Source organism: Sciurus carolinensis, chromosome 5 (genome assembly GCF_902686445.1).
Source record: "Sciurus carolinensis chromosome 5, mSciCar1.2, whole genome shotgun sequence".
Lineage (NCBI taxonomy): Eukaryota > Metazoa > Chordata > Mammalia > Rodentia > Sciuridae > Sciurus > Sciurus carolinensis.
Window position 1 is genome coordinate 54,557,049 of NC_062217.1, and position 22,375 is coordinate 54,579,423.

Genomic DNA, 22,375 nt, shown 5'->3' on the forward strand with positions numbered 1-22,375 from the left:
CTTCAGGCTACTGAAGGCTGGGAGGTGATACACTGGAAACCTACAGGGACACTATAAGCCAATAAAGGAAATCTGCAATATCTTAGAGTTCCAATGACATCTGACCAATATGAGAAAACAAGGGAAGAAAATGTCCCAAACAAACATAGATACTATATGAATAAAACCCAATGACAGCACAGCAGAAGAAATGTCAGAAAGGGAGTTCAGAATGTACATAATTAAAACAATCAGGGAAGCAAACGAGGAGATGAAAGAGTAAATGCAGGCATTGAAGGAGGAGATGAAAGAGAAAATGCAGGCATTAAATGATCGCACCAATCAAAAGTTAAAAGACCAAATACGGGAAGCAAGAGATCATTTCAATAAAGAGTTAGAGATACTGAAAAAGAAAACAAACAGAAATCCTTGAAATGAAGGAAACAATAAACCAAGTTAAAAACTCCATACAAAGCATAACCAATAGGATAGAACACCTGGAAGACAGAACCTCAGACATTGAAGAAAAATTATTTAATCTTGAAAGCAAAGTTGGCCAAACAGAAAAGATGGTAAGAAATCATGAACAGAGTCTACAAGAATTATGGGATATCATGAAAAGGCCAAATTTGAGAATTATTGGGATTGAGGAAGGCTTAGAGAAACAAACCAAAGGAATGAACAATCTATTCAATGAAATAATATCAGAAAATTTTCCAAATCTGAAGAATGAAATGGAAAACCAAGTACAAGAGGCTTATAGGACTCCAAATATACAAAATTACAACAAACCCACACCAAGGCACATTGTTATGAAAATACCTAACATACAAAATAAAGACAGAATTTTAAAGGCCGCGAGAGAAAAGAATCAAATTACATTTAGGGGGAAACCAATAAGAATATCAGCAGATTTTTCAATCCAGACCCTAAAAGCTAGAAGGGCCTGGAACAACATTTACCAAGCCCTGAAAGAAAACGGATGCCAACCAAGAATCTTATACCCAGCAAAACTTACTTTAAGATTTGACGACGAAATAAGATCCTTCCATGATAAACAAAAGCTAAAGGAATTTACAAAAAGAAAGCCGGCATTACAGAACATTCTCAGCAAAATATTCCAAGAGAAAGAGATGAAAAATAATGATGCAAATCACCAACGGAAGGAACTAGCCTAAAGGAATAGCCAAATAAAGGAGAAACCTAATCATATCAAAAAACAAAAATGAGTCAAATGACTGGGAATACAAATCATATCACAATAATAACCCTGAATATTAAAGGCCTGAACTCATCATTCAATCAAAAGACATAGACTGGCAGATTGGATTAAAAAAGAAAAAAATCCAACAATATGCTGCCTGCAAGAGACTCATCTAATAGAAAGAGATACCTACAGACTAAAGGTGAAAGGATGGGAAAAAACATACCATGCACACGGACACAGCAAAAAAGCTGGAGTATACATACTCATTTCAGAAAATGTGGACATCAAGCCAAAACTAGTCAGAAGGGATAAAGAAGGATATTACATACTGCTTAAGGGAAGCATAAATCAGCAAGACATAACAATCATAAATATCTATGCCCCGAACACTGGCTCATCCATGTACGTCAAACTAATCCTTCTCAATTCCAGAAATCAAATAGACCACAACACAATAATACTACGTGATTTTAACACACCTTTCTCACCACTGGACAGATCCTCCAAACAAAAATTTAACGAAGAAACCATAGATCTCAAAAATACAATCAATAATTTAGACTTAACGGACATTTATAGAATATACCATCCAACAAAGAACGAACATACTATCTTCTCAGCAGCACATGGATCCTTCTCTAAAATAGACCATATTTTATGCCACAAAGCTACTGTTAGCAAATATAAGAAGATAGCGATACTACCTTTTATTCTATCAGATCATAATGGATTGAAATTAGAAATAAATGACAGAATAAAAAACAGAAACTTCTCCAATACCTGGAGATCAAATAATACACTATTATACGATGAAGGGATAACAGAAGACATCAGGAGGGAAATTTAAAAATTCTTAGAAGTAAACGAGAACAAAGACACATCATATCAAAATATCTGGGACACTATGAAAGCACTACTTAGAGGAAGATTTATTTCGTGGGGCGCATTCAACAAAAGAAGTAGAAATCAACAAATAAACGACTTAACACTACAGCTCAAAGCCCTAGAAAAAGAAGAGCAGACCAACACCAAAAGTAGAAGAAGACAGGAAATAGTTAAAATCAGAGCCGAAATCAACGAAATTGAAACAAAAGAAACAATTGGAAAAATTAACAAAATAAATAGTTGGTTCTTTGAAAAAATAAACAAAATTGATAAACCCTTAGCCACACTAACAAAGAGAAAGAGGGAGAAAGCTCAAATTACTAAAATTCGGAATGAACAAGGAAATATCACAACAGACACAAGTGAAATACAAAACATAATTAGAAGCTATTTTGAAAATCTACACTCCAACAAAACAGAAAACCTCGAAGACATCAACAAGTTTCTATAGACTAAATTACCTAAACTGAACGAGGAGGACATACACAACTTAAATAAATCAATTTCAAGCAATGAAATAGAAGAGGTCATCAAAAGCCTACCAACAAAGAAAAGTCCAGGACCAGATGGGTTCTCAGCCGAGTTCTACAAAACCTTTAAAGAAGAGCTCATTCCAATACTCCTCAAACTATTCCATGAAATAGAAGAGGAGGGAACCCTCCCAAACTCGTTCTATGAAGCCAATATCACCCTGATACCTAAACCAGACAGAGACACATCGAGGAAAGAAAATTTCAGACCAATATCTTTAATGAACATCGACGCAAAAATTCTCAACAAAATTTTAGCAAATCCCATACAAATATATATTAAAAAGATAGTGCACCACGATCAAGTGGGTTTTATCCCAGGGATGCAAGGTTGGTTCAACATCAGGAAATCAATAAATGTCATTCACCATATCAACAGACTTAAAGTTAAGAATCACATGATTATTTCAATAGATGCACAAAAAGCATTCGATAAAATACAGCACCCCTTCATGCTCAAAACACTAGAAAAAATTGGGGTAGTGGGAACATTCCTTAACATTATAAAGGCCATCTACGCTAAGCCCATGGCTAATATCATTCTAAATGGTGAAAAACTGAAAGCGTTCCCCCTAAAAACTGGAACAAGGCAGGGATGCCCTCTTTCACCACTTCTATTCAACATCGTCCTTGAGACTCTAGCCAGAGCAATCAGACAAACCAAAGAAATTAAAGGGATACGAATAGGAAAAGAAGAACTCAAACTATCCCTGTTCGCTGATGACATGATTATATACTTAGAGGAACCTGGAAATTCCACCAGAAAACTTTTAGATCTCATAAGTGAATTCAGTAAAGTAGCAGGTTACAAGATCAATGCTCATAAATCCAATGCATTTTTATACATAAGTGATGAATCTTCAGAAAGAGAAATTAGGAAAACTACCCCATTCACAATAGCATCAAAAAAAATAAAATACTTGGGAATCAATCTCACAAAAGAGGTGAAAGACCTCTACAATGAGAACTACAGAACACTAAAGAAAGAAATTCAAGAAAACCTTAGAAGATGGAAAGATCTCCCATGTTCCTGGATAGGCAGATTTAATATTGTCAAAATGGCCATACTACCTAAAGTGCTATACAGATTCAATGCAATTCCAATTAAAATCCCAATGATGTACCTTGCAGAAATAGAGCAAGCAATTATGAAATTCATCTGGAAGAATAAAAAACCTAGAATAGCTAAAGCAATCCTCAGTAGCAAGAGCGAAGCAGGGGGTATTGCAATACCAGATCTTCAACTCTACTACAAAGCAATAGTAACAAAAATGGCATGGGATTGGTACCAAAATAGACAGGTAGATCAATGGTACAGAATAGAGGACATGGACACAAACCCAAATAAATACAATTTTCTCATACTAGACAAAGGGTCCAAAAATATGCAATGGAGAAAAGATAGCCTCTTCAACAAATGGTGCTGGGAAAACTGGAAAACCATATGCAATAGAATGAAATTAAACCCCTATCTCTCACCCTGCACAAAACTCAACTCAAAATGGATTAAGGACCTCGGAATCAGACCAGAGACCCTGCATCTTATAGAAGAAAAAGTAGGTCCAAATCTTCAACTTGTTGGCTTAGGATCAGACTTCCTTAACAGGACTCCCATAGCACAAGAAATAAAAGCAAGAATCAACAACTGGGATAGATTCAAACTAAAAAGCTTTCTCTCAGCAAAGGAAACTATCAGCAATGTGAAGAGACAGCCTACAGAGTGGGAGAAAATCTTTGCCAACCATACTTCAGATAGAGCGCTAATTTCCAGAATCTATAAAGAACTCAAAAAACTCTACACCAAGACTACAAATAATCCAATCAACAAATGAGCTAAGGAAATGAACAGACACTTCACAGAAGAAGATGTACAAGTAATCAACAGATATATGAAAAAATGTTCAACATCCCAAGTAATAAGGGAAATGCAAATCAAAACTACCCTAAGATTTCATCTCACCCCAATTAGAATGGCGATTATCAAGAATACAAGCAACAATAGGTGTTGGCGAGGATGTGGTGAGAAAGGAACACTCATACATTGCTGGTGGGGTTCCAAATTAGTGCAGCCACTCTGGAAAGCAGTATGGAGATTCCTCAGAAAGCTTGGAATGGAAACGCCATTTGACCCAGCTATCCCACTCCTTGGCCTATACCCAAAGGACTTAAAATCAGCATACTACAGAGATACAGCCACATCAATGTTCATTGCTGCTCAATTCACCATAGCCAGATTGTGGAACCAACCTAGATGCCCTTCAGTTGATGAATGGATAAAGAAACTGTGGCATATATATATATATATATGTGTGTGTGTATATATATATATATATATATATACACACACACAATGGAATATTACTCTGCCATGAAGAATGATAAAATTATGGCATTTGCAGGCAAATGAATGAAATTGGAGAATATCATGCTAAGTGAGATAAGCCAATCTCAAAAAACTAAAGGACGAATGATCTCCCTGATAAGCGGATGAGGACATATAATGGGGGGTGGGAGGGGTTAGCGTTAGGGTTAGAGTTAGGTTTAGGGTTAGGGATAAGGAGGGTGGTAAGGATGGAGGAAGGAAGGACTGTATAGAGGGAAAACAGGGGTGGGAGGGGTGGGAGGGGTGGGGGGGAAGGGAAAAAAAATAACAGAATGAATCAAATAACATTGCCCTATATAAATTTATGATTACACAAATGGTATGGCTTGACTCCATGTACAAATAGAGAAACAACATGTATCCTATTTGTTTACAATAATAAAATATATATATATATATCTGTAAAAAAAAAAAAAAAAGAAAGAAATATCCTTGAAATTAGGTGAAAAATGGCTTGTTTTGTTTCAGTTTTTTCTGTAAACTAGTAATTCTCAATAGGCCTTACTACCACCTAACAGTTTTGGAAATTTCTAGAGGCAATTCTGGTTAGAATTGACTTAGGTGATGCTTTAAGCATTTACAGGGTCAAGCCCCGCTAAACTTTCCCCAGTTTACTCGTACAGGAAAACAATTGTCCTGCATCATTAAGAGATTCACAGACCATTCAAATTGTGAAAGAGAATCCGCAAAATCTAGACTGTAATTCTATGGAATTAGATATAAACTGTAAAACAGAACCAATGTTAAATTATAACATATTATGCACTTTGTATTGCCTGGTTTTAATAGTCAAATTTCTCAAGAATCCAACTATTCTATAAATTATAATTACAATGTTTTTGTTTTTAAAAAGCTTTACCAAGAGTTGAACTTCATTTCTAAAACACAGGTATCCCAGGTTAATACTGTTTATGGCATCTGAATCCTCAAAAGAGCACAACTGTGGTCAGTCTACCATGTATCTGCTGTACTCACAGTGGTGTGAACCAGAGACTTTCTTTACTATACTTTCTTGAATAGTCAGGGCCACTTGTTTACATTGAATTAAAAAACTATTATATAGTACAGAAAGGTGGTATATTGATTTTTTTAATTATGAATGTAGGTAGCTTGAATTTTATAAACAATTTCACTAGAAATATGCCAGGCATGGAGGAGACGAACACTGCATGTTTTCCCTCCCATGTAGAAGTTGACACAGTTGATCTCACAGGAGGTACAGAGCAGTGGTGACCAGAGACTGGGAAGTGGAGAGTGAAGAGGGGAAGAGAGATAGGAGAATTAATTTCTAATGTTCTACAGCACAGTAGGGTGCTATAATTAATAGTTTATTTTACATCATAATAACTGAAAGAATTTTGAGTGTTTCCAACACAAAGAAAGTTTGAGGTAACAGATATCATAATTACCTTGATTTGATCATTGCACATTGTATATGTGTTGGAATACCACACCATACCCCATCAGTATGTACAATTATCATGTCAAAAGTAATAATAAAAAAGAATTTACTGGAACTAAGAAATGGGGAAGTTAGGGGATAAATGCTATAAAAGGGGGGGAACCTAAGAATTCTGAAAATCTGTCTTAAATTAATTACTATTAATTTCTAATTTTTAAACATAATTGAGCCTCTTTAACCAGCAAATTAAGATACTTAATATATACAGAATACTAAAGAAAGTCCATTAACTGAGGCCAAAACTGAATTAAAATTTCAAGATGGGTAGTTGAAAGAAAAGGAAGAGTTGCCACTTTCTTTTTAGAAAGGCGTTTTCAGAGGACATAAGGTCACACACACAAGTGGTTAATTTCAGGTTCATCCTTGGGATTCGGAATGCCCAGGTAGCTGGTGAAGCAGCATTTCTGGGTGGTGTCTCTTAAGGTGCTTCCAGAAGAGATCAACATTTGAATCAATGAATTCATTAAGAAGATTCAACCTCCACCAATGTGGGCAAAGCACTATCCAATCAGGTAAGGGTCCAACTAGTCCAAAAGGGCAGAGGAAAGGTAAACTCATTTTCTCTCCTCTACCTGGGACACTCTTCTGCTGTCAGACTCTGGGACTGCACCAATGTCTACTTCATTACTATCCCACCCTGACTATCAGGCCTTTGTCCTTGGACTGAGTCACACTTCTAGCTTCCCTCATTCTCCAGCTTGCAGATGGCTGTCATGATGTCTCCATATTCTCCCAAGTCAATTCGTTTAACAAACCTCCTCCCATGTATCACTTAGTCTGTCTATATCCTATTGCTTCATGTCTTTCTAGAGAACTCTGACCATTAAGTATTTTATTTTGCAATTAAGGAAGAGACCCAGAACTGTACAACAGTTCCCCTCTGGCTAATGACATCTCTCTTGTTGACATATGGCACTAATCTTTCTGACAAAACTGTGATGATAGCCTCAATGTAAAACCAAAAAGGAAAGAAAAAATGAGGTCACAGAAAACTGAGGAATAAACTGCCTAACACCACAAACAGTCATGAAGCACCAACTGGGCATGAAACTGCATCTTAACAGGTCATCACTCTCTGCATGTCCTTGAGAAAATGGCATGGCAAAGAGTTAGCTTCATCCTTTACAAAAAGAACAAGGGAGCAATGGAGGGGGAAAAAACACGTATCAAAGTATAAAGGTACAAGATTTTTAGAACAGACTTTTATTTTCATTCTATGGAATAGCAGGCTACAGGAAGAAAACCTCAGGAGGCAATGTTACTTAACTTCAAGAATTGGTAAAGTCCTTGGGAAATGTACTGGGAGTTTTTTCCTATAAACTGAGTTTTCATATGTTATGTTACAAGTCCAGAAGAATCAAGCATCTCCCAAGGTTATCTAACAAAATGAACAGCGAAAGTTGGGGGGAGAGACAGTGTGAAAGTCTTCAATTTTCACATTTCTTAGTTTCTGCTTGCTCAGAATTATCATATTACATCTCCATTGTCTTAGGTTAGATTCCCTAGAGGCAGAGGCTGGGACAGACACAGGTGATCTATGGAGGGGATACCTCTGGAATAAGGTACTTCCTGGCAACTTGTTTTTCTGCATTCCACCTATTAACCCCAAAACTGAAATGTTTCTGATTAACACAACCTTGCTAAATATATATGTGGGTATTTCCTGCCTTTTGTGTGATGCTGCTTTCTCTTCTAAAAGCTTTCTTTATCCCTGAGTCCCCTCTGGAGATTAATTACAGAAAGGTCTCCTCTTCTTCCTCAAAGTCAGCTTTGAATGAACCTACTTTCCTATCAACTTGCCTCCAGCTTGTTAGTCTAGCAATGAGCAGGAAAGCCCTCCCTCTGGTAACAGTTAACATCACTTACTTCCTGAAAATGGCATACGGAGAAGAGTATACGGCCTCTGTAGTATCCTATCCAAAATATTCCTCATATCTAACCATGAGGAGGGAGGAAAGAAAATAAAAAATGAAGGACAAACCCTTTACACAAATAACCAGGAATGTCAAGGTCATAAAATATAAAGAACTGTCCTTGACTGGAGGTGACAAAGGAGACATGATGACTAAAGGCAAAGTGTGGTCTGGACTGGAACCTGGAATATAAAAAGACATGACTGGAAATAAAGTCTGTAATTTACTTAGTAGTATCTATGTTCCTTTCTTAGTTTTAATAATTGTCCTAATGTTATATAAGATGCTGACATTAAGGAAAGTCAAATGAAGGGTTTAGAAGAACTCTATTTTTGCAAGTCTAAAATTATTTCAAAATAAAAGTTGTTTAAAAAGATGAAAATAAGCCAGGCATGGGGTGGGTATGGGCCTATAATCCTAGTGGCTCAGGAGGCTGAGGCAGGAGGATCATAAATTCAAAGTCAGCCTCAGCAACTTAGCTAGGCCTAAACAACTTCACAAGACCCTGGGTCGAAATTAAAAAGGGCTGGGGATGTGATTCAGTGGTTAAGCACCCCTGGGTTCAATCCCCAGTGCTAGGATTGGGGGGGACGGGGATGAAATTAAAATATTTTGAACAATTTTTATGAGTAATTTGAAAAACAATAAAAATGGAACATCACTCATTCTTTAAAAAACATTTTGTCAAGTCTCCAAAATTTAAAAAAAAAATATATATATATTTTTTTTTTGGAGTGTTTCCTACAGCAAACACACTCTAACTAAATGGATAAAGGGGAGGGGGAAAGAGGAAAGGGAAAAAAAAAACACTATGAAGGGGCTGGGGAGATAGCTCAGCTGGTAGAGTGCTTGCCTCACAAGCACAAGGCCCTGAGTTCAATCCCCAGTACCAAAAAAAAAAAAAAAAAAAAAAAAACACTATGAAGACAAATTCAAGGCTACTGAGAGCAAGGGTTCAAACACAGGTAACAAAAATCCATTCCAAAGACAGAAGCCAGGCATCCTTAAGTTTCCCAAACACAAGGTCCTTTGTTACTTCCATTTCATCCCATGCTCATCCAAACCTACCCTCATGAACTGTCCTTCTTATCCATTATCCCAATGACCTTTATCAAAGACCCCTAGTATTCTATAATCTTAAATAATGGTTAAATGGTGGAACCAAGAAATGTGCTAAATTTACAAGCATTATTAAATGTTTACCAATAACCAACTGAGGCGTCCCCTTCTCTATATTAGTATACATCAATCTATACCTCAACTTGAGGTATCCCTTCTCTATTAATGAGAGAAACTTCAGGGAAATCTTTAAGTTAACCATGGTCCTATAGTTTAGATTTGAACTCTGATCAACTAGTCTCCCCAATCTTATTTCCATATTTTTTTTTGTTCTCCATTTATCATTAAATTCCATTTTCCTGGGGGGCTAATAATAAGGAGCTGAACAATGAGGTTGCCAACACTGTGCTTATTCTTGATGTGCCCTGCTTTGCTATCACAATGAAGACTCTTCAAAGTGTTACTGACACAAGGTGGGCCAAGGTAAAATCCATCAGTTTTATAGAGGGCACCAACAGAACCACATAAAACCTCAGGACATAGAAAAGGCTCAATGTGTGACTAAACACTGCCCGGTGGCATCTGGTAGAGGGCTAGATGGGGCTGAGATCCCTCACACCAGGTCAGCAGCTTCTCGGACACTCCAAAAGATTCTGTGGATTGGATGGAGCCGGAAGTTGCCATAGACCAGAAAAATACAGACCTGCTACTACTGATTTTTTACTATTAGAAAATACTGGCACAAAATAAATGTTCCACATTTTCTTTGGTAAAGCTGAGGAAGGGGGAAAAAATGTAATCTTAATACCTGAGCACGTACATGCAACTATTTAGAACACTAAGGAACTATCATGCGGAGATTGGCAACAGAGAGTGGACATTTTTTCAACTGAATTATAAACACTAGGCTCAATATATTCATTCATGGATGTGGATTTTCCAAGACAGCATGCTTGTTAAATTTACATACATCAAGTTAAGTGGGATAGTTAACAACATGGAGAGTCATAAATTTAAAATGATTGACGATTTGTAGAATTACACCAATACAAGTAGCAAGTTGTTGAAGATGGTCAGGTGCAGGGAATTTCAGTCAGAAAGGAAAAAAACTACAGGCAGAGGAAAGAGTGGAGTTACAAAATGATTGCTGGGTTATAGTAGATCAAACATCCATATGAATCAGTAAGCATTATACTGGAAGATAAAAACTAGAAACAGCAATAGCAAAATAATTCATTTTTTAAATTAATTAACGAAAGTCATTAATCATCTGATTTCAATCGTTCTGTCTCATGGGTTAAAGCCAACATAATTATTTTTGGTAATAACCTCTGTCTTGCTAACATTACATTGCTACACCCACATCTTCAGAAGAGGTCCACAATTATCCCCTAATGCTCTTTCTAGGGAGTTACCACCCATAGTTCTATTTTTAATTGCATTTGAATTCCTCTTTAACAACAATAATGTCAAAGGTCTTACTGATGTTTATCCCTACATTCAGGTAGATGTTTACTACCAAATAAAAATCAGATTTCATGACCCTTTGTAGGTCATTATATACTCTCAGGTAGGACAGACTAAATGAATCCTATCTAGTTCTGCAATTCAGCAATTTTTAAAAATTTTTAAATGGGGTTTAGACATCATTAAAATGATCTTAAACATAATTAGAACCTGGAACTCAAAATAAATCTTATTATTATCTTTCATATTCAAGATGTCAACAAATAAATTTTTAAAATACCTTTACCTTCTGTTCATATTTACTGTTTTGATATAAATCTTTATAACGATCTTTGATACAAATATGATTATTAAGAGGCAATTTTTTTTGGCTTTATCAATAGTTGGGTTCAATTTGCATGGATCTCCCCACACTTTGCTTTACTCAAATCTCCACTAAAATTAATGGGAAGTCAGATGGCCAGTTCATTAACAGAGGAACCACCAGAGAAATGATATTTACTCAGAGATTGACAATAAACTCATAAACAGTATTATTTAACTAAATATGTAACCTGGGAGTTTATGGGAAGAGTGTGAATAATTTTAATTAACAAATTTCAATTTGTCCTAATGTTCATATCAAGAAAAAAATCCAAGTGCCCTATGTCTTATATAGTATAGATTTTAGTAGAACAGACAAGAAGCAATCTAAATATGCAGGGTGTGGCCTGAGTCTCATTTGTTCACGAAGAGAACCTTGCTTGAACAAGAACCCGTTCAAGCACATGCATGAGAACCTGCAGAAAAAAAAAAAAGGACTGAGAAATGATCTTCACAGTTGAGAAGGATGTGCCTACAAATCTCTTGATTGGTCAAACGGCATGTTGAAACATTACTATAATGGTCATCTTTTTAAAATTCCTCTCTAACCATTTCACTGATACTGCAAAGTGCCACCAAGCAAAATCATTTATTTTCTCATTTATCTAGATCTGGAAAAAACAAGCAAACATGGACATTATTCCCCAACAAACACAACCCATGAATCCATCTGACAATCTCTTTGCACTACTCTCCTCTTCCTCCTGTTTGGATTCTTTGGATTGCTCTTAAACCACCTTCCCTTGAACTTTATGACTTATACTCAATGAAGAAAAGGGTGAGAACTAACAGATCAGACAAAACATTCCCACAAAACCTCTCTCATTTATCTTGTCAACCTTAAATATGGCTTTTAGTTTATAAAATATTAAAAATGCTCATGATAGAATATCATGCTAAGTGAGATAAGCCAATCTCAAAAAACCCAAAGGACGAATGATCTCACTGATAAGTGGATGATGACACATAATGGGGGGTGGGAGGGGTTAATGTTAGGGTTAGAGTTAGGGTTAGCGAGGGGGGCAAGAATGGAGGAAGGAAGGACTATATAGAGGGAAAAGAGGGGAGGGAGGGGTAGGGAGAAGGGAAAAAAATAAGAGAATGAATCAAACAACATTACCCTATGTAAATTTATGATTACACAAATGGTACACCTTTACTTCATATACAGAGAAACAACATGTATCCCATTTGTTTACAATAAAAAAAAATGCTCATGATATAGGAAAAGTGGAACTATAAGAATACTTGAAATAAAATAAGTGCTGCTGGGAATATACAGGAGTCAATAAACACAAGAACTGACAAAAAGAGGTCTTTGTTGGTCTTTCTTTATGTTCAGTCTCCTGGTGACCCTTACAGTATGTCTTATGTACTTAACACAAGAGGCACTCATTTATCTGACTACAGGAATAGCTATGCATAAATCCCTAGACATCAAGGATTAAAGGAGAAAAGGTAGAAAAAAGAAAAATTGTCATTAGTGTATAACAAAGAGTGGCACTGTAGAACAAGTCTAGTTAGATGAATCCTACTCTCACCAACAGTATTAAAAAGTATCAAGTGTACTTGGTAATATTTGATTTTATCTGTTCACTTGAGCTCTTCTTTCTTCCTCTGGACCTTAAGTTTACTCCAGGCAAAGATATTCTGCTGAATGGACTACAAAGCTCTGAAGAACACAAAGACAGTGGGGATGTAGCTCAGTGAGAGTGCTTGCCTAGTGTGAGCGAGGCCCTGGATTGGATCCCCAGCATTGCCAAAAAGAAAGATAAACATAAAAATGTACTGGTATTTAACTCTATGGAGACTCACATGTCATTTGATTATTTCTACATAGTATTTACCAAAGCAAGAAAAAAACGAATAACACATAAGACAATGCACTACTGAATACATACAATGTGTGTGAGGCACTAAGGGCACAAAAATGAGTAAGGTCAAATGTTTATAACCCAATAAAATAAGATTCTGATTTTTAAAAAACACTGGAAAATTGTCTAAGGAAACAAGAAACGAATGTAGCATACACAGTTTCACTCATATAATCAGTAATGGAGGACATACTCCGTTTGAAGGACAAAAAATTACCAGAGTCAAGCACCTACCCTATAGGACTGCTAATCTAGTGAAGACAGCCAACTTAATGTAAGCGAGATGCAAAAATGGGGAAAAGAAGGCCTTTCCTAAATATTTTGGGACCAAAGGAGAAGATATTAATGTTTTTATCTGGAGTATAAGAAAAGGCGTCTTAAAATTGGCCAGTCAGAGCCTCATTCTGTGACTAGACCAAACCTTTTTGGAGAATAAAGCAAGTTATCAGGTGAGTACATAAAAATTTTCAGCAAAGATCACCTTCTAGCTCTAATTCAGGTTCTTTATTATTTAATTCTATTTGAAATAAAATCTAAGATCCAAAACAAACATTTTAAATAGTCAAGACAACTCATATAACTTTTAATTATACAAAAGTACTCAGTGCAAAGAAAAGTCGTAAAACCAATAAAAAAAGGGGGGGGGGGTTTACAAGTATTCTGATTATATATGTAGAATATTTGAGAGAATCTACAAACAAAAACTAATGAGACTTTAACAAGGTTACTGGATAGCAAAGTTGAACAAAAAAATTTTTTATTAGGAAATGTGCTTTACCAAGGAAGAAAAAGACAATGGAAATTATAGAACACTGAAAAAAGAAATCAAAGGAGACCTTAGAAGATGGAGAGACTTGCCATCTTGGATAGACAGAATTAATATTGTCAAAATTGCCATACTACCAAAAGCAATAAACAGATTCAATACAAACCACAGAAAAATCCAGTGAGTCCTTAAATTCATTTGGAAGAATAAAAGACCCAGAATAGCCAAGTAATACTGAGCAAGAAAAGCAATGCAGGAGGCATTACAATACTTGATCTGAAATTATACTACAGAACTACAATAACAAAAACAGCATGGCACAGGCCTCAAAATAGACATGAAGACCAATGGAACATAATAAAATGCTCAGAAAACCCACATACTTACAGCTGATATTTGACAAAGGTGCCAAAATTATATTCTGGAGAAAAAACAACCTTTTTAACAAATGGTGCTGGAAAAACTAAATAGCTGTATGGAGAAACATGAAACTAAATCTCTATCTCTCACCCTGCACAAAATTTGAATCAAAATGGTTTTAAGACAGGAATTAGGCCCAAACCTTGCAATTAATAAAAGAAAACATAGGGTCAAAACTCTTACCATATTGCTAGTGGGTGTGACTTCCTTAACAAGACCTCCAAAACTCAAGAAATTAAACAAAAAATCAATTATGTGGGATGCCATCAAATACAAAGCTTCTGCACAGCCACAGAAATGATTAAAATTGTGAAGAAAGAGCCTACAAAATGGGAGAAAATATTTGTCACCTGCTCCTCAGGGTATTAAAATATAAAATAGATATAAAAGGAACTCAAACAAATTAACACCAAAAAAAAAAATTTTAAACTAATCAATAAATGGACAAAAGAACAGAAACTTCTCAAAAGATGATAAAATGGCCAACAAATATATGGAGAACTGTTCAACAGCAATCAGGGACATGCAATCAAAACTACACTAAGATTTCATTTCACTCCGGTCAGAGAGGCAGTGATCAAGATACAAACAATAATAAATGCTGGCAATAACGTCAGGGAAAAGGTACATTTGTACATTGTTTATGGGACTGCACTCTGGAATACAGTATGGAGATTCCTCAAAAACCTAGGGATGGGCTGGGGAGATGGCTCAGTTGGTAAAGTGCTTGCCTTGCAAGCACAGGGCCCTGGGTTCAATCCCCAACACCGCAAAAAATAAATAAATAAATAAATAAAACCTAGGGATGGAAGCACCATATGACCCAGCTATCCCTCTCCTTGGTATTTTTCCCAAAGAACTAAAAGTGGCATACTAGCACATACAGTCACTTCAATGTTTATAGCAGTACAATTGACTCTAGCTAATTATGAATTCAACCCAGATGTCCATCAATAGATGAATGAATGAAGAAATAGTGGTATATATAAACAATGAAGAAGAATGAAATTATGGTATTTGCTTGTAAATGGATGGAAATGGATACTATCATGCTAAATGAAAGAAATCAGACTCAGAAACTCAAAGGTCGAATGCTTTCTCTCATATACAGAAGCTAAAGTAAAATAAAGGGGGAGGAGGGAAGAATATCGCAGAAATACAGGGAAGATCAATGATGTAGGATACCAAGAGGCAGAGTAGAAGGATGGGAAAGAGGAAGCAATGCAGAATGAATTCTGAAATCATATCACGTGCCTACACTGGGAATTTCACCTTCATGTAGAAGTACAAAAAAGCCAATCAAATATAAATAAATAGATGAGCGAAAAGAAGTCTAACAGAGAAGGAGGAGGAGAATGGGAGAGGGGATGGAGGATGGGAGGAGATAAGGGAGAGGGAAAAGGGGGAATGTTAACTGAAACCAAAATCTTACGATTTTCTGGGGATGAACCCAACTACTATGTATAACTATAATGCTCTAGTAAAAGTAAAATAAAACATATTCTGATAAAAAAGAAGAGTGCTAATGTTTTAAAGAAACCACTTACATGTAAGCAATAAACCTAGGAATAACTAATAAAAGATGGAATACTTTTATGGAAGAAAGAATTTTTGCTGCTCAGTAACAGAGAAATTTTCAATAGTTTCACCAAACGTAAAAAGATGGAACTCAGAATGGGACAAGATATCTGCAATACACATAAACTGGACATGTGGGTATTATTTATAATAATAATAATGTGTGAAAATTCTACAAATCAATAAGAAAAAGACAATACCCCCCCCCAAAAAAAATGGGTGAATGATATGAACAGGAAGTTCACAGAAGAGTACACCAAAAAGTCAATAAAAGCATGTGAAAAGATGTTCACTTGCACTTGTGATCAAAAATAAAAAGACATCATTTAAAGTACAAGGTATCCCATTTACATTCAACAGACTTGCAAAACTTAAGAAGTCTTACAAAACCAATGCAAAAAGAGGGACATTCTACAAATTAACCACCCTGAAATCTTCAAGTGCCAAAGAGAGCAAAGAGAGATACTATTCCAGACAAGTTTTTTAAAACATGCCAGCTAAATACAATGCATGACTCGGAACCATAATATTTTGTTATAAAGGGCATCATTGGCACTATGGGTAAAACTTGAACAGGGTCTGAGAATTAGTTGGTAGAAACTAATCCGTGTTAACTTTCTGATTTTGGTAGTTATAGTTGTAAGGATGATGTCTTATTTGAAGGAAATATACACCCAACCATTAGAGGATTATGGGACATTGAGTCAGCAACTTACTGATCATGTCTTAGCCCAAGACTTATTCTTCAGCTGATGTCTGAGTCTGCAGATAACTAGTCCCAGTCTGAGTCCTGTCTTTTCACTTTGGGTGGGGTTTCAAGTAAAGCAATGTAAAATTTAATGTGGTCGCATTTGTCAATCATTTTATTATTTGTGCCTTTTGTATATTATTGAACAAATTCTTTTCTATCTGTCATTGAGTCAGCAACTTATCATCATATAGTGATGGTAAGGGGTTTTTGTACATTTGTAATTACTACATAGAAAAATGTTTAGTTCATGAATGAGAATGAAAAGTTCCCACTGTTCTCCTCCAGGAAAAAAGAAAGTGGAAAAAATGAGGTTGGAAGCAGTATACAAGGGACTTCAATTATATCTATGGTTATATTAATGTTGTAGACTTTTTTAAATGCCTGAAATACTCTAATTAGGAAAACACCACTGAAGTAGATTCCACTTTATATTATACATTGAAAATTATTTCAAAATCAAATGTGAGTGCCTTCAGTATTATCCTCGTTGTTTCCCCTCACTAAAAAGGCAATGTATGTATTAGATAGGTCATCTAAGCTCTTAATGCAGGAGACACTTCAAACACATGCCTAAGAGATGATGATGGCATCACATAAATGTCTTTTCTCCTACATTATGGTAAAGCTTGATAAATATATTCCCAGGAAAAGATTAAAGTATCACTCTTCATACCTGAGTACTTTGAGTAATTTGATTAGACCATTTTTCCCCCACATAATTTTGGCCAGGAAGTCCAGAATTTAATTTTTGTCAGAATGATTCTGATGTGATTGGCACTCATTTAATGCCTCTTAATAATGATGTTCTGATAAATAATCCTGCTTGCAAAGCTTCATTCTCTCAACTGAAAGTAAGAAAATGAAAAAAGGTATGAATGCATGAAAAATCTCTTCTACTCATTATTTTAATGTTTTTGTGTTATTGGGAAGACCAGCAATTAAAGTTAATCTCCATATAATCTTAGGATCTGAATAGAAATACAATATCTTATAAATCTTAAAAGTTAGGAAATAGCACTTTAGTTTAACAAACTCAACAGACATTTATTGGGGATTCTGATGCTACATGAAGTTAATCTAGTATAGAGACAGATATATTTTTAAAAGGATGAATTTCAAAAGGAACTCTTGACTCAAGCACAGCAGCTCTGACAAACACGGTAAGCAGTGCTTAAATCTGGGAGGGGATAGAACGATACAAAGGAAGAGTAATGTTTGGGCTGAGGCATAGGTGTGAGTAAGAGTTTTTGAGCAGAGTCAGAGACATAAATGGAGAAAGTCACTGCAATACCCCAGTAAGAGTTAATAAAACTACTGAAAGCAGGGGAGAAATGTAATCAGAGCTAATAAGATCATAGAAGAAAATGGATGATACCAATGCTTTAATGGGATCAAGTTGACTCAGATTTCAGAGTGGGCTTCCCAATCAGGGAACTAAGGATGGAATAAAAATCTGTTGTCTTTTAAGGAATATGACACATTTAGTTTCTCTGTGTTGAGGGTTAGCATCTTTTAAAGAGCTGGATTGAAGCTGCTCTTCTATACAAGACACATCAAGGTATCAAAATATAGGGGACAGTCTACAACACAGAAGGGCTCCAGTCCCCCAGGAGGAATACAGAAAAAAAAAAAAAAAACAGAATGGATAATGATAATACAGGAGGGTCATGGACCAGAAGCAACACTCAAAGGAAATAAAAGGACAGATAGAAGAGGGGACATGGAAAGAACCAGTCAGAAAGGATGAAAAGCGGGAAAGAGAAAGAAGATTGCACTTCCCAAAGCAAAGAAAGAAATGCCAGTGAATGAAAATCACATGCGGCAAAGAGGATTCAAATATTAAAAAGCCATTTACAGTTAGAGGGATAAATGCCTGACACGAAACAGCTGGAAAAATTACAAGGTATTGGTAGAAACCCCCAGAGTAAACCACTCTTTGTAGAAGACACAGGATTTGGAGGGAACAAGATGAAGACCATATTATTAACTTCTAAAAACATTATGTATCCCAGGGGTGGGTCATGCCTGAGCCAAAAGGTAACCCCAACAGAGTAATGCACTCACAGAAGACAAGGCAGATATCCAACAAAGGAGAAGTCACCAGTGACATGAGAACTACAGGTGAGATTAGGAGGAGGAGGGCCATAATACCACAGGAGCAAAGAATCAGTATGTGTAATCTTCCACACATTCTGGTAGGCAGAATGACCCAGGCAAAGAGGCATACTGCCCTAATCCCTGGACCCTGTATACAGGTTATATTATATGAAAACCGGAATGGGCAGACATAATCAACATAATGAATCTTCAAATAGATAAATTATCTGGGTTTATCTGGTGAACATAACCTAATAGGAGTCATTTAAAGCAGAAAATTTTCTCTAAAGGGAGGCAGAAGATTTGCACATCAGAACAAGTCTTCAGAGAAATCATAAGCATAAAACAGATTCAATGCATCTAAGATACAGGGGGATCTCTGGAAACTAAAAGTAGTTGCCACCTGTTATTCAGCAAGGAAATGGGGACATCGGTCCTACAAATGCAAGGAATTGGATCCTGCCAACAACATGAATGAACTTGGAAGATCTTTCACAAAGTCTGCACTAGGAGCCACGCCAGCTGGCACTGGTTTCAGCCTCAAGAAACCCACAGAACCAACAGGGCCAATCTGGATTTCTAACCTACACAACTATTGTCCATTTATATTGTTCTGAACCCTCATATCCATGGTAATTTGCACCAGCAGCAATAACACCCCAGGGTACCAATGATAGCATGTAAATACCCAAGGCTAGGAAGCTCTTGTCCCTTCTCTCCTCACCTCCAGTCTAATCCTGGAGGAGACAGATTCAGTCTAGAGAGTAAGGGAGAAAGGCAAGGATGGGAAACGGAGGCCAAACACACCGCAAAAGCAGAACTTTCTGCAGGCCCCAAGTGGAGCAAATTGGCAAGAGAAAAAGCAGCTACTTTCTTTGGTTGAAAACTAAGTTATTTATCCTGAGCTGTGGTTTTTAACACCTGACTGCAACAGTAAAGCTATGGGACCCAGTTACGTGTATCTATAAGGAGAACAAGAGGAACCACTGGACCAGACTTCAAAAATCCATTATACAGACCGTGATAAACACAACTACTTCACATTTTATCTAAGATCCACAAAGGAACAAAGACAGCTTTTGTCTAAAACTCCAATTTAGACCAAAAGACAAATGCGGTAAAGAGTCCTTAAAAAAGTAGAACTAAAAGTTCATCACTACTTTAGGAAAGCATACAGAGAAAGAAACTAGGCTATTATAGAGAAGCAGTAAATCCATATACTAAATAAAAGCTAAACAAGTACAAATATTCAAGTTTTACGCTATACTTCACATTCATTGAATCATAAGTCAGCAGTCTTCCAAAGGACTGTCCTGAGAAGGAAAAAGAAGCATTCTTCAAAAGGAAGGTTTTATTTCATATAAAAATTAAACACTTTTGATAAATTGGTAAGAATAGTAATTTTCTTAAATTATATAACACCAAAACCAAGAACTATATACAAATTTTAAATAGCATGAAACTTCCAAAGGTGCAAGTGCCAAAAAGTTAACATAGCCAGTTATCAAATGTGGCTTTCTCAAGACAGTTTTTATGAATGAAGACATGTGCAAGAAAAAAAAATCAAATCCAGTTGAAATATAGCATTCTTCACATAGAAAGTTTTAAATTTGTAAAAACATAAATTTTTTAAAAATGTAGCACCCTGAAAAGTTTGAGGAATATCACTAATTGACATTTAAAGGAGGAAAAAAATCCTTCTCAGCTTCTTCAGTTTTCAGCTTTGTAATCAACAGCACATTTTCCCCTCAGAGTACTATGATATACTCAAGGAATCAGTAAGGGAAGAAAAGAATTTGTTCCTTATTTTTTAACAACACCTTGGTAGGAATAGACTCATTCCTTAGTATACTGGATAGTCCTACCAAAGCAACAGTTTCATTTTACTTCCGCTGATTCTGGCATATCTGTTCAAGGTTTAACAAGTAATTTGGCACACTTATCAAAGAAATATACTATAAATACTTCAAAAATGCTACTTCCATCTGCCCCATATGTCTTATGAAAACTGACAAAGTCTTCTGCCTTTCCCGGGTAACAGCAACAAAAAAATTAATAATTATATAAACTATATCCAGTACTTTCTGGGTAGTTTTTCTTTTAACTATGTTCGGTAATAAAATATTTAATGTCAATAGACTCCTTCCTCTGCTTAGTCATATGACACGCACTATTATGACCAAAAGCTCGACAACAGTGGTAAAGGCTAGTAAAAGGAAAAAAGGTTAAGTTTTTTTTGTTCTTGGTTGAAAATGTAACAACTCATGGTGTGAAAAGAGTGGAGAAGGAGTTATACATATGTGGTTAACAAACCAAAACTAGCACTTCATCAAGATCTGGTATAGTCTAGGGTTCATGCAAAAATACTACTAGTAAAAATATATAGTCAGTGATGAATATTTAGGAATCACTGACACTTATGAAAAACCCTAATGAAGACACAAACTAGGCACTGATTCTGAAGTTCCATGTGTAACACTGGACACAAATGCTTGTGATGAATAGAAAAGAAGGCAGCAAAATGGCAAATTTATCATTGATTTCAGCGAATCAATGAAACCAGCTATTCACATTTCTCAAATTTCATGCACATCTTAAACTCTTAATAGGTGAATGCAAAATTTCTCCAAAAACTGATAAAGAGTCAAAACCAATACACAAAAGAACAGACATAAAGAGAGTAAGTCATAATTCAGGAAAACAGACAACTCCTCAGAATGGCTCACAAAATCTTCTGCTAATCTGACCCAAGTCATCACTCCAATCTAATTTTTCTGACCTCTATTTTTGACCTAGTTGCACCTTTGCTCATTGTCATTTCCTTCTTTTCAAAAGATTGCCCTCCAACTCTGCCTGCACAAATCCTATCCTGAGTTAAGACCTGGCCTCCTTCACCATCTTTACCAAATTTTCCTAAACCACTTAATATTCTATCTATTGTGGTTTTCACAGAAACTAATTAGACATCTCAAAAACTAATGTAGTGCTTCCTACACTGAACTCATAAAGAACTTGAATATACTTAACATGTGGGTTATTGGTCAAATTCGTTCAGTTGGCTTAAATGCCACAGGTTGAATCAGAGAATCACCTGACCTCAAATGACACCATGTGTCTCTACCAGAAAAGGCACACACTAAAAGGAGTGGTCCAAAAGCCACCTGTGCTAAAGTGCTATCTTCAATGACATCTGGAATCACCCTATAAAACCTAACCTCAAATATGCTTTGAGTTCTATTCACAGGAACAAAACAGACTTCACATCATTTTACAGAGAAAATTCTTACCATCATCTCTTCAAACAGCTGTAGGATTTCATTCTCTGACAGTGGCTTTGAGAGGTTACCCCTGATCTCTGAAGGTGTTGATGAGTAGTCATGGCCTACAAACACAGTCTTCAGGTTGGGAAGAGGAGTTCGCTCTTTCTTGCTCCCCGGAATTCTTATGCTGGCAAATTTGTCCAGCTACATAGAAAGAGAAAAGAGCACACATAAGCATTTCCTCTTCCAACATTTATATAATTCCAAAAGTGGAAAACAACAGAGCCAATCACATTGTCAGTGTGATTTCAGAGGCATTCAGAAACAGAATCTTTAATATAAAAAGTGGTGAAAAGTTTTTAGCAACAATCCTATCTAAAG

At 36.0% G+C, this 22,375-nt stretch overlaps 1 protein-coding gene across 6 annotated transcripts in view; it reads right to left on the reverse strand.

Moving 5' to 3' along the window:
* Positions 1 to 22,375, reverse strand: part of Diaph3 (diaphanous related formin 3) — a 545,588-nt gene that overhangs the window by 411,941 nt on the left and 111,272 nt on the right. For all 6 annotated transcript variants that reach the window (XM_047553083.1, XM_047553081.1, XM_047553085.1 and 3 more), the window contains one exon: positions 22,022 to 22,198. In XM_047553083.1, coding sequence (XP_047409039.1) covers positions 22,022 to 22,198 — 177 coding nt within the window. The remainder of the gene's footprint in view (positions 1 to 22,021; positions 22,199 to 22,375) is intronic.